The 13,016-nt window shown below is 33.0% G+C and overlaps 1 protein-coding gene across 1 annotated transcript in view; it reads right to left on the reverse strand.

Moving 5' to 3' along the window:
• Window positions 1-13,016, reverse strand: part of LOC121418074 (nesprin-1-like) — a 73,025-nt gene that overhangs the window by 57,059 nt on the left and 2,950 nt on the right. The window contains exons 2-3 of the mRNA XM_041611779.1: window positions 1,750-1,811; window positions 890-985 (exon numbers count right to left, since the gene is read on the reverse strand). Of these exons, the coding sequence (XP_041467713.1) occupies window positions 890-985; window positions 1,750-1,811 (158 nt within the window). The remainder of the gene's footprint in view (window positions 1-889; window positions 986-1,749; window positions 1,812-13,016) is intronic.

Below are 13,016 nucleotides of genomic sequence, written 5' to 3' on the forward strand. Positions count from 1 at the left end.
TGACTCAAATACTGACTTGTGGGCTTTGTAATTAACTTTGGACAAAAATGACATGCAAAATGAATTGTGCAAACAGTGCACTTATTTGATGGAGAGATTTGATTTGTGTGATTCTGCGACACAATATTGATGTGATGTTGTGAAGTCAAAGACACTTATTGAGAGAGCTTGTATAAATTAAAGATGAAAATGAAAATTGGGACCAAAATTATGATTTCAATATTCAATGAAAATTTAGCCTTTCCATAACAAACTCACTGTACTGTATGAACATGTATGCATTTCTAAGAACTGAATTAAAGGTAAATGCTAGTATTGGTAACAATATCAAAATGAGTTCGTACAAAATCCAATGAAATGACCACCAAAGTATCTGTTTGTATCAATAAAACGCATGTGCCAAAGCATTCTGGAAGAAATTGTGTAATTACTGAGATATCAGCAAATAAGCTCAGGATTCGGGTAGAGCGTCGGGCTCGACGCTCTAAGCAATAATTATACATTGTCCCACGTGCTCTTATCTGTGTTGGGGATCTTCGGTGTGAACATTTTCAGCGTAGATATCAAGGTTTCACAAAGTTCAGTTAATGTAACTGTACCAGATCTAGATCCTCGATGATATACCGACAATTAAGCCTTGTTTTACAGACATTCTCATGGAATCAGTGTTTACTGCAACAACTGGAATTTCTCTTTAAAATCACTACTGATTTGTCATTAATATTATAATGACAATATTCATCTTCATCACAACCACACCATAATCATCATCATTACCATTATCATAATTATTATCATCATCATTATCATCAATACCATTATTATAATATTATTACCAAATATGCAATCATTATAAGTATTTTTGTCATGAAATTTGAATATAACTTACCAGGGCTTCTCCTGAGAGTATCTCAAGGAGTGCCAATAGTACTGTTCCTGTTTGGATGTCACGGAAGAGATCATCAATCTTGTGTGGTGGGTCATGCTAAGATCAAAGCAAAACAGTTGTAAAAAGTAACAGGATGTTCTGTTAAAAAAATAAGGAATATTTCACCTACAGTAAAAAAATTTGGTTAGTCTTTCTTTTATTTCTTGAAGTCTTGCATATACCTATTGATTTAAGCTTTTGATTACCTTGTTTATTAAAATGTGTGTACGGTGACAATATTAAAAGCTCTAATGGAATAGACATTGCAATACACATAATTTTCTAATCATTACTTTATGCAATCTAATTGCTATTAACTAATAGCTGCATGGCACTTATTATTTTAATGATGTACAGGAATAATGTACATTTCCTCTTCTACAACATAGAATGCAGAGTTTGCATATCCTTTTATGATAATGATTGAGTTATAGAGCATATTTCTAAAACCCCATCTAAATGCAAAATGAAATCTTATGCGTGTTCCTGTTGATAAGCTTTACCACAAATAATGTCATAAGAATTTAACTGAACTTCAACATTTCAGCTCTATCTTGCTAAAAATTTATTAGTTGGCTGCCAAGAAACGAACCAAACTTCCCCGAATTTCTGGAGAAGATCTTTAAAACATAACTTAATTGAATCTGTAACCTAATGTAGATTCTTTTCTTTTTACTATAAAATAATCAAATGGTGAAGTGAAGTTCTTAAGACCTTGCAATTATGGTAATGGGTTTCATTTAAACACACTCCGGATTATCTTGTCCAATAATACAAAAGAAAGAATATAATTTGTGATGTGAGAAAATACAATAACTTACTTTGGCAAGGTGAGAGTTCATCCAGTTTGTGAAGGTTTTCTTCTGTACCCTCTCTTGCTCATCTGAATAAAAAAAAAAACAATTGAAATGAAAATACCGGTAATCTTTTTCTAATACATTTTACAAGTACAAAGATCATTTTTAGATCAAGGCATTAAATTCATGTTATACTGACTCCTCATAAAAATTCTTCTTAAGCTTATCCGAGATGGCATTGTGGATATTCAGTGTAACAAAACGTTCATGAATGAAAAAAGTAAAGAATCACTGCAAGAAAAGATTTGTAATCTACACTTGTCAATGAAAAGTAACCAGTAAGATTTCTTCGGAGGTCAAATTTCTGGAATTTCCATTAATCATGATCAGGACAATCCTACTAAAAGTAGAATCAAATATTGATTTCAGAAAAAAAAACTATTGCTGGTACTAGATTTTTCAATACTGACATTACAAAAAAGCATCTTATTCATCAAATGCTAGTGATTTAACAAAACATAGGAAGCAGGATTAAAACAGATTTTCTGGAAATTTACACATGAATATATATTGCAGGAGAAAAATCAGCATATTGTATTTATCATCAATTGTTACCTTATCAAAAGATATCAACAGAACTGCCAACCTGAACAAGAACATTTCAGTATTTTTAAAGCTGAAAATCAGTATTTTGGTGAGGAAATTAGTATTTTCACAGGAATATCATAGGACAACACATAACTGAAACTTTAAAAATCAGTATTTTGCATGAAACCAGCAGTATTCTTCTCTATTTTCAGTACTAAATACAGAAAATCAGTACTACTTGGCAGCTCTGTAGCAACAATGTGAATTGCAAAACAAACACATCTCAGAATTCACATCATTTGAAATGATTGGTATTTTAGTTGTATCATATAATATTGTGTTAATGTTAAAGTTAATGTATTTGACATATATATATTTCTACATGTTAATAATTGCCATTTTGTATGTCCCTCTTGTTTCATTTGCTTAGTGTTCAAGGAATATGATACATGTGGACCCTCAAACATGATGAAATGAAATGGATATATCACCCCAAAATATTTTATTCTGTATATGAAAATAGCATACTATATCATTGCTACAATTCGTAATACCAGGAAGGTCAAGTTAATAATGACACAACAGATGTTGTCATGTTCATGTTGCTATAACGACAAATCTACATCCTATACCACATGGTTTCGATGCTTTATGTCCCATCATTCTGATGCACACAGACTATTAGCATTCACAGAGCTTTTAATGGAAAAACAATGTCCATGATCACTGTCACTTATCTTTAATTTGTTAATACCATATTCCCCATTACAAATGGAAAATTGGTCTTTTATTGTCTCCAGTGCAAGCAATTCTAATGACGGCTACTATGAGTATACAGCCCAAGCTTTCATAATAATTACTTTCCTAATGAGGATTTGTTTTTCCAAGAAATAATCAATGAAATATTCAGCTGACTTCTAACCTGTAAATTGCAGCAATGACTTACACTGCATGTACATGTAGAGCTAAAATGGTATCTTGGATAGGACAGCAGTTAGTACGCAAGGGGTAGGGTGCAGTATCCCTCACCGAGGGTTAAAGCATTGGTGTTGTACCAATTTCAAGTAAACCATTTTCTCCTACACATCAAATCTCATTAAATTGACTTTCAATGTTGAGGAAACCTAGGGCCCATTTCACAAAGGATTATAATGATGGTAACTTTGCCATTATGACAACTACCATGGTAACGGGTCTCAGTAAACCAATCACGATCAAGGTTTCCATGATGGTTACCAAAAAGACGACAAAGCTACCAGAAGTCATGAACAGTGGGTTTCCAAACCAACGTGGGATATGAAACTCCTTGGCAATGTTGTCATGCTGTGAGCTCACGGTGGGCAACTTACTAATATGTTTGGCTACAATCCTCCACCATTGGTGAATGCTCAGGTGTCAGCTCCATGTACACCCTCAAAATGAGATCTCTACCCTTTTTTTGGGGGGAGGACAAAATGACTATTACACAATTCAAACTATACAATCAAAAAGAAAGAAATGGAAGGTGTCCTTTTTGTTGGATTCCTCATTCAGGAATGATGCAAGACTCTTCTTTGTTATGCTTTCTCTTATAATTCTGTGCTGTAATAGGTAACTTTAAAAATCTAAACATGTACTTTGCATGTTACCCTAAACTATGAAAAAATCTGCAGTACTGAAAATGGATTTTTAACAAGGTTAAAAAATGAAAATTGCTCTCGAAATGCAAAAAGAGCTAATCCAGTCCCTAATCACACTCCTCTTGGAGTGATACTAGGGGCTATAATCACTTTTGGAGTGAAGTACATGTGCATCCTCTTGTAGTTCACTCCAAAAGGAGTTATAATGCACTCTAAAAGGATGCAGTTCACTCCAATGGGATTGGTCCCTAGTATCACTCCAAGACAGTGTGATTAGGGACTAGATTTTCTTGTGCATTTAGAGAGTGCATTCAAATGTGTGTGATAACTAAAATGGACTACAAATCACAGATAAAATGTTTTGAATATAAAATACATGTAGATTGACTTCCGTTCAGACAGAGCAATAGTTGATTTCATGAAATACAGAACATTGCATAGCGATGGACCCTGTCCCCAAACATATCTATTGCATAGCATTCTATTGATTCATTCCTTGTGTAAATAATGGGTGCAGGTGTATGGTATATATTGTAGTAATTCAAGGCTAGTGCTCAGACAAAATACAATACACTGATCTTGCATCATATTATATCCCAAACCTATTGACAAGTATTGGTTCTTCTAAACTTTTCGATCCTCACATTATAGGCTTTGGGAATGTTTTGGGCAGCAACTTTGAGACCGTTCAGGTTCTTGAAAGAGGTGGTAGTTCTGCACTGCTAAAAAAATTGTATTTCACTGAAGTATAGTCCAATTGTTCTGAACCCCTCATCTGTATTTGGGTCAAAATCACAATGACCATACAAAAACAGTGTTCAAGGTCAGCTATTAATACAAATAGTACTGATTTGAGCACTGACCAACTATTGTTCATTATTTACATTTTATTTGGGGTTTGTTTGGTCTGATGCACTACCAATGTATGGAAGCTAATAACCTTATTACAAAAACAATAAAGTAAATCAGAAAAAAAAACATAGGGCTAAAAGATCATCAGTGAGAAAGTATATCTGATGGGATGAGAGAAAGTGACAAATGAAACATGTTATAAATAATTTTTTTCATAAATACCCAAGTGAAAAAAGTAGAGTAACCATGTTGTTGACATGTATGTGATGTTTGCCTACATTCCCCAAAATGTTCAGCATTTCTAGTGCAACCAGACTGTGCTTTATATGCAGCACATATACTCAAACACCACAAGCTTCTTCACATATCTATCCATAGAATCTACAACTCAAATTCACTTACGTTGAAGTTTCTGTCCTAATTTCTTCACGTAAGACATATTGGTTCACTCATGCAAAACATCTACCTAGAAGTACAATCCAGTGACATGTCTCGTGATTGTAAAGTGCAAAGTATTCCATTTATATTCCAAGCATTCCTGTCAACATGTCATGTACTCCTGTCGGGGAAAGCAATGTTCACGGCACCACGGCCAACGCAAACATCATCTATACAGACGCTGGCATCATCTCTATGAACACCAAGATGCAGTCACATACAGGAGGTCTGGTAGTATGGCTCTCTCTGGAGAAAACCAATACACTTGTTTAGGACTCTGCGGGGGAACACTCACTCAGGAGGTCAGGTCACCAAAATGTTCTCCAAACACTCCAATGTAAGATAACTCCGCTCTCTTAAGATGATCACTCAAAATGTTCTCCAAATAAAACCACCACGGGATATACCTGCACTGTCTCATTACAATCTCTTCTGTAATTGGAATGAATCTCTGATAATACCACACAACATGCTGTAGTTGAAGTCACTACACATGTTTTAGAAGATACAGAAGTTTGTTATCTACAATCACAGTGTACATTTCAAACAATGTTTGAGGTTAAGATTTGTCTGTTCGGTATTTATTTCCTCTGGGGTCTGAGCATGTTCCAGCTAGGGTTGAGTAAGCAACTATTGAGGATTATTGTTGACAATACTTCTTCATCTCCCTCTTCAATGGGCTTGAAAACTGATTTTCTTCCACTAAAAAGAATCTTTTGACCGATTGTTGGTTAAAGCCAGGATTAAAAAGCCCTACCCTGGATTAATGGAAGCATTCAGGTTATTGTCCAAGAAGATTCACAGAACTGTTAACTGTTAGGGCACATCAACTAAAAGAACTTCACTCCTGAATGAACAAAACATAGCCAAAGTGAGCGAGACCAGGATAGGTTTCTGTTAATATCTTCAGACTTTGATGATGTAATAGTAGTGACTCAATAATTATTTGTGAATTCATAGCCTTGCTTACTATATTTCATAGTGTTTTTCTCTACCTCTGTACCTCTGAATATTAATGAAATCTTAGTACAAAATTACAATTTCTGAAGAATGGTTTGTCAAAAAAATAACGACAAATGGTTTCACAATGCTCTGATGAACAGCAATATTTGTGTCTAGTGACTGATTACAAATTGGCTCAGTGAACATGAATTGTGAACAAGGTCTGCATCTGACCATTATAGGATTTATTTAATCACTCAATTGACTGGCCTGTTTATTTTTTTTTTGCTAAAATAGCATTACAATTTAACTGAACAAAAATGGTAGGACTTTAAGAAGTTTACTAATTATATTTTGAAATATATAGGCTAATGTTCACAAATTTTCTCAATTTATGATATTCCCTGTCCCTTTTTACCTCCATTGTAAAAATTTGCCAATTTCCATTATCTTGGTGTATCTACTTTGTAAACTGTTGAATTTATTGAACCTTATTACATTTGTACTAGTATGCTCTACCTTTAATTAATTATTTTATTCATTTATTCATCTATTTATTCATATACATATTTATTATTCATTTATTTATGTATCTATTTATTGATTTTATCTATTCATTCATTTATTGATGTATCTATTTATTGATTTATCTATTCATTTATTTATTTATTTTGCTTCATTTATTTTATACTGCAGGGTTGGTCTGTTCAGTGTGCTTTACAAAGACACCCTGCAATTTAACCAACATCATTCAACATGAAACTAGAGTAAGATAACATCATCACCTATTTTTGAATAAAAAAATATTTTAAAAAAATAAATGAATAAGTAAATAAAAACATAAAAACAAGGTAAGGTCAAGTGGTAAGGTACCACGGAATAGACTATGTAAATCAACAGAACATGATTGATCTCAGAGAACCAGTTAATAATCAAAGCCAGCTCTCAAAAGTCAGGGTTTGACCCATTTATCAAGTACCCACATTCCAGCTTGTTCTATGCTGGGGGTGTTCCCATGGCAACACACAACCATGATCAGGAGTGTAAACAGAATGGCAGCAATGTCCCCTCATCTGACCTTTCATGATAGTCTATACGTGCAGACTCACTTCAATCATGACTTGACTTTCTGTGTTCATTTGCTAGCATTACAGACAAATCCTTTTTTTTTAACTCATGAAGATAATATACCTTTATATAGAATCTGAAACCCCAAAATTAGACAGATTGTTGACTTCTTCCAAATTAACTTTTATTATCACTTTTGAAAATACTAAGCTGATGGTGACAGATATGATAGACCTATATGAGGTAAATATTAACATTTTGCATAAATCAATTAAAACCCATGAGGGTTCATGCTTGATAAACTCTCTATTCATTATTAACTATGACCTTGAATTTGTCTTAACGCTAGTTTTAAATCATATTGATACATGCAGCGCAGCTCTTTATTCAATTTAAATTAATACCTGATATGCCCTAATTAGAGATGCATACATTGTATTATTTTTTTTATTAAATAAATTTTGGGGGAAAAAATGAAAGAATAACTAGGGTATGATAAAATTACAATTGTTTGTATGGTAGTCTAAAAAAACAATTCTGATTTCAATTCTATATCAATTTCAATGATAGAATTAGTCGTGAACAACCATGTCACATGGGCTATATTAGCAAATAGGGCTACAACTATCTTTTCCCCATTTTCAATGGACTATGACTAAAAGATAATTGATTATGACACCACAAACCATGATGCAATTTTCATTAGATTTATTTTTTTTCTTCTGTTTTAGCTAAGCCATTTTTGGCCTGTAACTGTATTGTGTAAATTGTGTTATTCGGATCAAATAAGTAACTATAATTTTGCACAATCATTAGATTATGATCAATCGTACTAAAATGCAACACTACACCAAATGGAAAAGAATCACAATGGTCAGAAGATGCTCTGGAGTTGGTCAGATACTGTCACTGAGCCGCAATCCCAAATTTGTACAGCCTACGGCATTATTGACATTGAAACAGGAAACCCTTGTATTTACAGAATGCAAGGCAGTATCACATGTATGGTGGAACCATGGATCCCACAGAAACCATGAATGGAATCAACAATATCCCACCAAAGGCACCACTTCCCTCATGAAATGAAGCCAGTCAGTGGTAATGGCGCCCAAATTAAAAAAAAATAGCTGTACTTCTTTTGTTTTCATCTTTCTTTAATTAAATCAAATTCCTATATTTCATCTCTTTAAATTTGTGAATATCAAACAATAAATTAAAAAAATGACCTCCTCTCCTTTAAATATAACTATTAATGGATCAGTGGTGAGCTAGATGATTTGTTAGGGATATTCCTACACTCATTAATCATTACATTTCTCATCAACATTGTACCTGTCACTTATCACATTTTTTAGAGTCAGTGCAATCTTAAAGTAGTAAAGTCAACCCAGTTTAATAAAAAAATATAAAAACATACATCTCTCAACAGAATATATCTTTATTTGTTGTAGGAACATATCAAGAGGTTTAGACATGATTTAGTGAGAACACATTACAAAGAACCAAATAGTGGTATTATTCACTGTTATTTTGGCACTAAAACAAAATATTTTTGTAAAGTGACAATTTTCCTAAAATGAATGCTCATCATGCATGATGTGAAGGATAAAGGATCAAAAGATATATGTTTAAAGAGGGAGAATTACATTTTCCTTGTGTTTATTAAAAAAAAAAGAATATCAAAACAAGATTATTGCTAATGTAGAGCAAACAAAAACTTGGAAAAGTTGAAATTGATGTAAAACTATAAATTCATGAAAATATGAAAAGTAAACTAACTATAAAAGAAAAAGGAGTTCTCATTCAGTAAGAAGTTATGGTGGAAAACTGTATCCAAGACACTTTTTGTAATATCTTGCAATGCAATATAAGATAGGCCGACTGTATAATGATCGTCACGGTGTTAAAATGATATGTCCATGATGATAATCTACTAATGACTTCTCCATCACTGTTACACCTGTCCCTCCTCACATCATACACGTAGGCTCAAATATCTAGAGATCGGCCAACCACATGACTTTCAAAGCCATGTACAATGATGTCAGATATACAACTACAGGGTGGGTCAAAAAAAGAATATCAAAATAATGATAGAAATAAAATCAAATTTTATTGAGGAGATTTATAAATTCATTACTTACATTATATTTTCTTGTAGACATTCAATCTTAACCACACCATGTACGTTAAATAGCCAGCAAATGTCAACGTACTTAGAGGACAAGTCCACCACAACAAAAAATTTATTTGAATAAAAAGAGAAAAAAATCCAACATGCGTCATATTGAAAAATTTCATCAAAATCGGATGTAAACTAAGAAAATTATGACATTTTAAAATTTCATGTAATTTCACAAAACAGTTATATGCACATCCTGGTTGTATATTTCAGCATGGGCAAAACGATGTACATGAGGAGACCAATAATGTCATCCACTCACTATTTCTTTTGTATTTTGTTACATGAAATATAATTTTCTCCTCATCGTCAAGTGAAACAATTAATTAGTCCCTGAACATGTGGAATTAGCACTGTTTAATGATATATGGTTCAGTCAAGTTGGTCCTTATTGTCAAATCTGTAAAAATATGAAATATTGTATAATTCAAACAATAAACATGTGGAACGCCTCTGGTAGTGTCACCTGCATTACGCGATTCAATATAGCATCAGTGCCGACTTTGAAAACAGCTATTGAATAATTGTTCACAATAGAAAACATTCATATGACAAAAAAATACTATGTCCATTGACCCAACATGACCTTTGACCATGATTATGTAACCTAAGACGTGTGCGAAACATACTTGATTACCCTTATGTCTACGTTTCATAAACTACGTGTGTAGATCAATAAACTTTCTAAGGCCGTGTTTATGCTTCCACTTTTCAGGCCAGAATCAGCGTTTCCAAACGTGATTAGTCCAAAACACCGTTGCGTCCATGCTTACTTTCATTTAAATGCTGTTTCAAAACGCTGATCGTAAACTCACAAAAAGGTGTGTTTGTAAATGTCATTTGACCAGAATCAGGCTTTCTGGGGAAGTATAAACAGAACCACGATCGTAAACGTGTTTAAATGATCGACGTCATTTGGTACATGCTTCCGGTGAGATGAAAATCCGCGGGCAAATACAGTCGCATTGCTCCATTGTCGCCTGTTACCTCCACGGAATTACCTCTCATCTCTCTTGTTTTGCATGTGTAGTACTATTACTAGTATTACTATTCCTAATTGTCATCACGATGAACGTTGAGGGACTTACACCCCCCCAAAAAAAAAAAAACACACCTGGAACATGAGTTATAATGAGACATCGCCAGATGTCCAGTAGCATAAACATATAGATATTTTATTATTTTGTATAGTTATTTTTAATTTTTTTCTTACTATAATCCTCCCCATGGTGGAAATTATATGGCTATATCAAGAAGTTCCATGCAGGGTTGGCGGATTTAAATCACGTTGATTTAAATCGTGATTTAAATCGCGATTTAAATCACCATGATTTTTTTTTAAAAATCATTGATTTAAATCACTTCCATTGAAACATGTACAAATCATGGACAAAGTATTTGTTCAATGCAGTTTTAATTCTTCAAGTCAACTGAAAAAACTTTGAATTAACTTTATATCAATAAAAGATCAACAAAGTCTTCATATCTACTTAAAACAAATTAAAATCAAATTAATAAAATCAGGTAATTCCTTAAAAACTACAGATGTATGTTGTCAATAGGTACTCATTTTTTGTAAATTATGTTGAGTTTTTCTTCTGAAATTTTACATTCTTTGTCAGTTATTATTAGTCAATTTCTTTCTTAACATAAAGTTTTCACATAATCCAACTTTTCAGAGAGCAGTTTGTAAAAAAGATATATAATATATAAAAGTCAATGAGAAAAGGTTTGTTGGCAGTTTTCCAGTTTTGATCCTTCGCCTACACATAACTACTTCTGTCATGTAAAATAAAAAAATGATACCTGCATGTAATCAACATATTTAACATGCCTCTTATTTCGTATTGTTACATTTATCATACATTTGATGTTTTAAATAACATAATTATAAAAATCACATTAACATAATGTAGTACAGTCATAAGCTTTCTCTTATAAACCTTTTAAGTCACTGCAGCCCATTTTATGTTCAGTGCTACAAATAATGGAAGTTTTGTATCTGCATGTAATAATGGAAAGAGCTCTATAACAACAATTTGCAAAACTCAGAATAAACATTTAACACTGCATTTTAATGTTAAGATGCAGGTACTTCAGTTACAATCATTGGCAGTTGTAAGCTGTGTCTCATTTAAAATAAAATACTTCTTTTTGTAATACATATGTTGTAATTTAAGCAGTTTTGCAGTTTTTATCCTTTAAGTTAAAAGTAAGTAGATTCTTTTTCATACTTCATGGATCAAACAGATTTTTTTTGTAGAGAATATGGGAATGAAAATTGTAGATTAATGTAAAAAAAAATCACAGTAACAAAATGTAGTATAGTCACCCTTTGACTAAGCTATCTCCTATATTGTTCTCCAAAACTGAGAGTTTTGCATCTATATCTGTAGCAAGAGAAGAGCTTTTTATCAAAAAGATCCTAAACATATACAGTTGTAGTCTCTCTTTGACTATTGTAAAGCTGTGACTAATTGAAAAAAATCATTGATTTGAATTATTTCTCTTACAATATACATGAATACTAGTAATTGGCAAAGGGTTTGTTGGCAGTTTTGATAAGGGATTTTTTCTCTTGGATTTTTTAAATATTTGAATGAAAAATCCCAGAGGGGAATTTTCTCTACTCACTGGGAATTCCCTATGGAATATTCCTTCATAGGCCTATGTATGATAGAATTAAGTTCAGATACATGATTCCTCAAATTTATCTTTGATTGTCCATTTTTACTGGATTTTAATTACAAAATATGTGGTTAAGAACAATATTAGGGGTGAAATGTATAACATCAATATTGATGTCATTGTAAGAGTAAGGGGGGGGGATAATTACCCTTTTTTTCGAAGGAACTTTTAAAAAATCAAAAAAATCAAAAAAATCTGATTTAAATCAAAAAAATCTGATTTAAATCAAATAAATCCGATTTTTTTGATTTTTTTAAAAAAATCAAAAAAATCGCCAACCCTGGTTCCATGCAATGACTACAATATCAGAAATTGTTCGATGTTTATATAACAGTCGATGTACCTTCCCCATAACACTCGGAAATAAAATAGAAAAAGGGCGCACCCAATTTGACCTCGCTTTCCTGCTCAACGAAAATTATGACGCGGAGCCAGCTGGAGATCGTGATTTCACCTCTGAAAAGTTAAGCATAAACAGCACTCCAAGAACCATGTTTACGATCGGCATTTTGAATCGACATTTTAAAACACTGATTCTGTCCTCATGACCCGGGGGGGCCACTTCCATTCACGAGTGGATACCATGCGCGACCATGGGGTCTCGAAAAGCACCCTAAACACGTAATTTCTATATTCTGAAAATGCACCCCTTAACAAGTATTGGCGTGTGAAACCTTACCCTTAACAAGTATTGGAAACAATACTCTTGGCAAATATTCCCTGAAATGAACCCCTAAACAAGCACGGGAATGTTTTATTTTTACGGGTCCTTCGGTCGTCGGCTTTACCTTATTTGGTTTAGTACGACCCCACCTTCTACACCTCGCGCAAATAGGACTCTAAACACGTAGTGTTGGGGGCAAAAGGACATCCTTTATAAAACATTTTAATTTTGTTTTATCATCCCCGCAAAT

The sequence above is a fragment of the Lytechinus variegatus genome, chromosome 7 (genome assembly GCF_018143015.1).
Source record: "Lytechinus variegatus isolate NC3 chromosome 7, Lvar_3.0, whole genome shotgun sequence".
NCBI lineage: Eukaryota > Metazoa > Echinodermata > Echinoidea > Temnopleuroida > Toxopneustidae > Lytechinus > Lytechinus variegatus.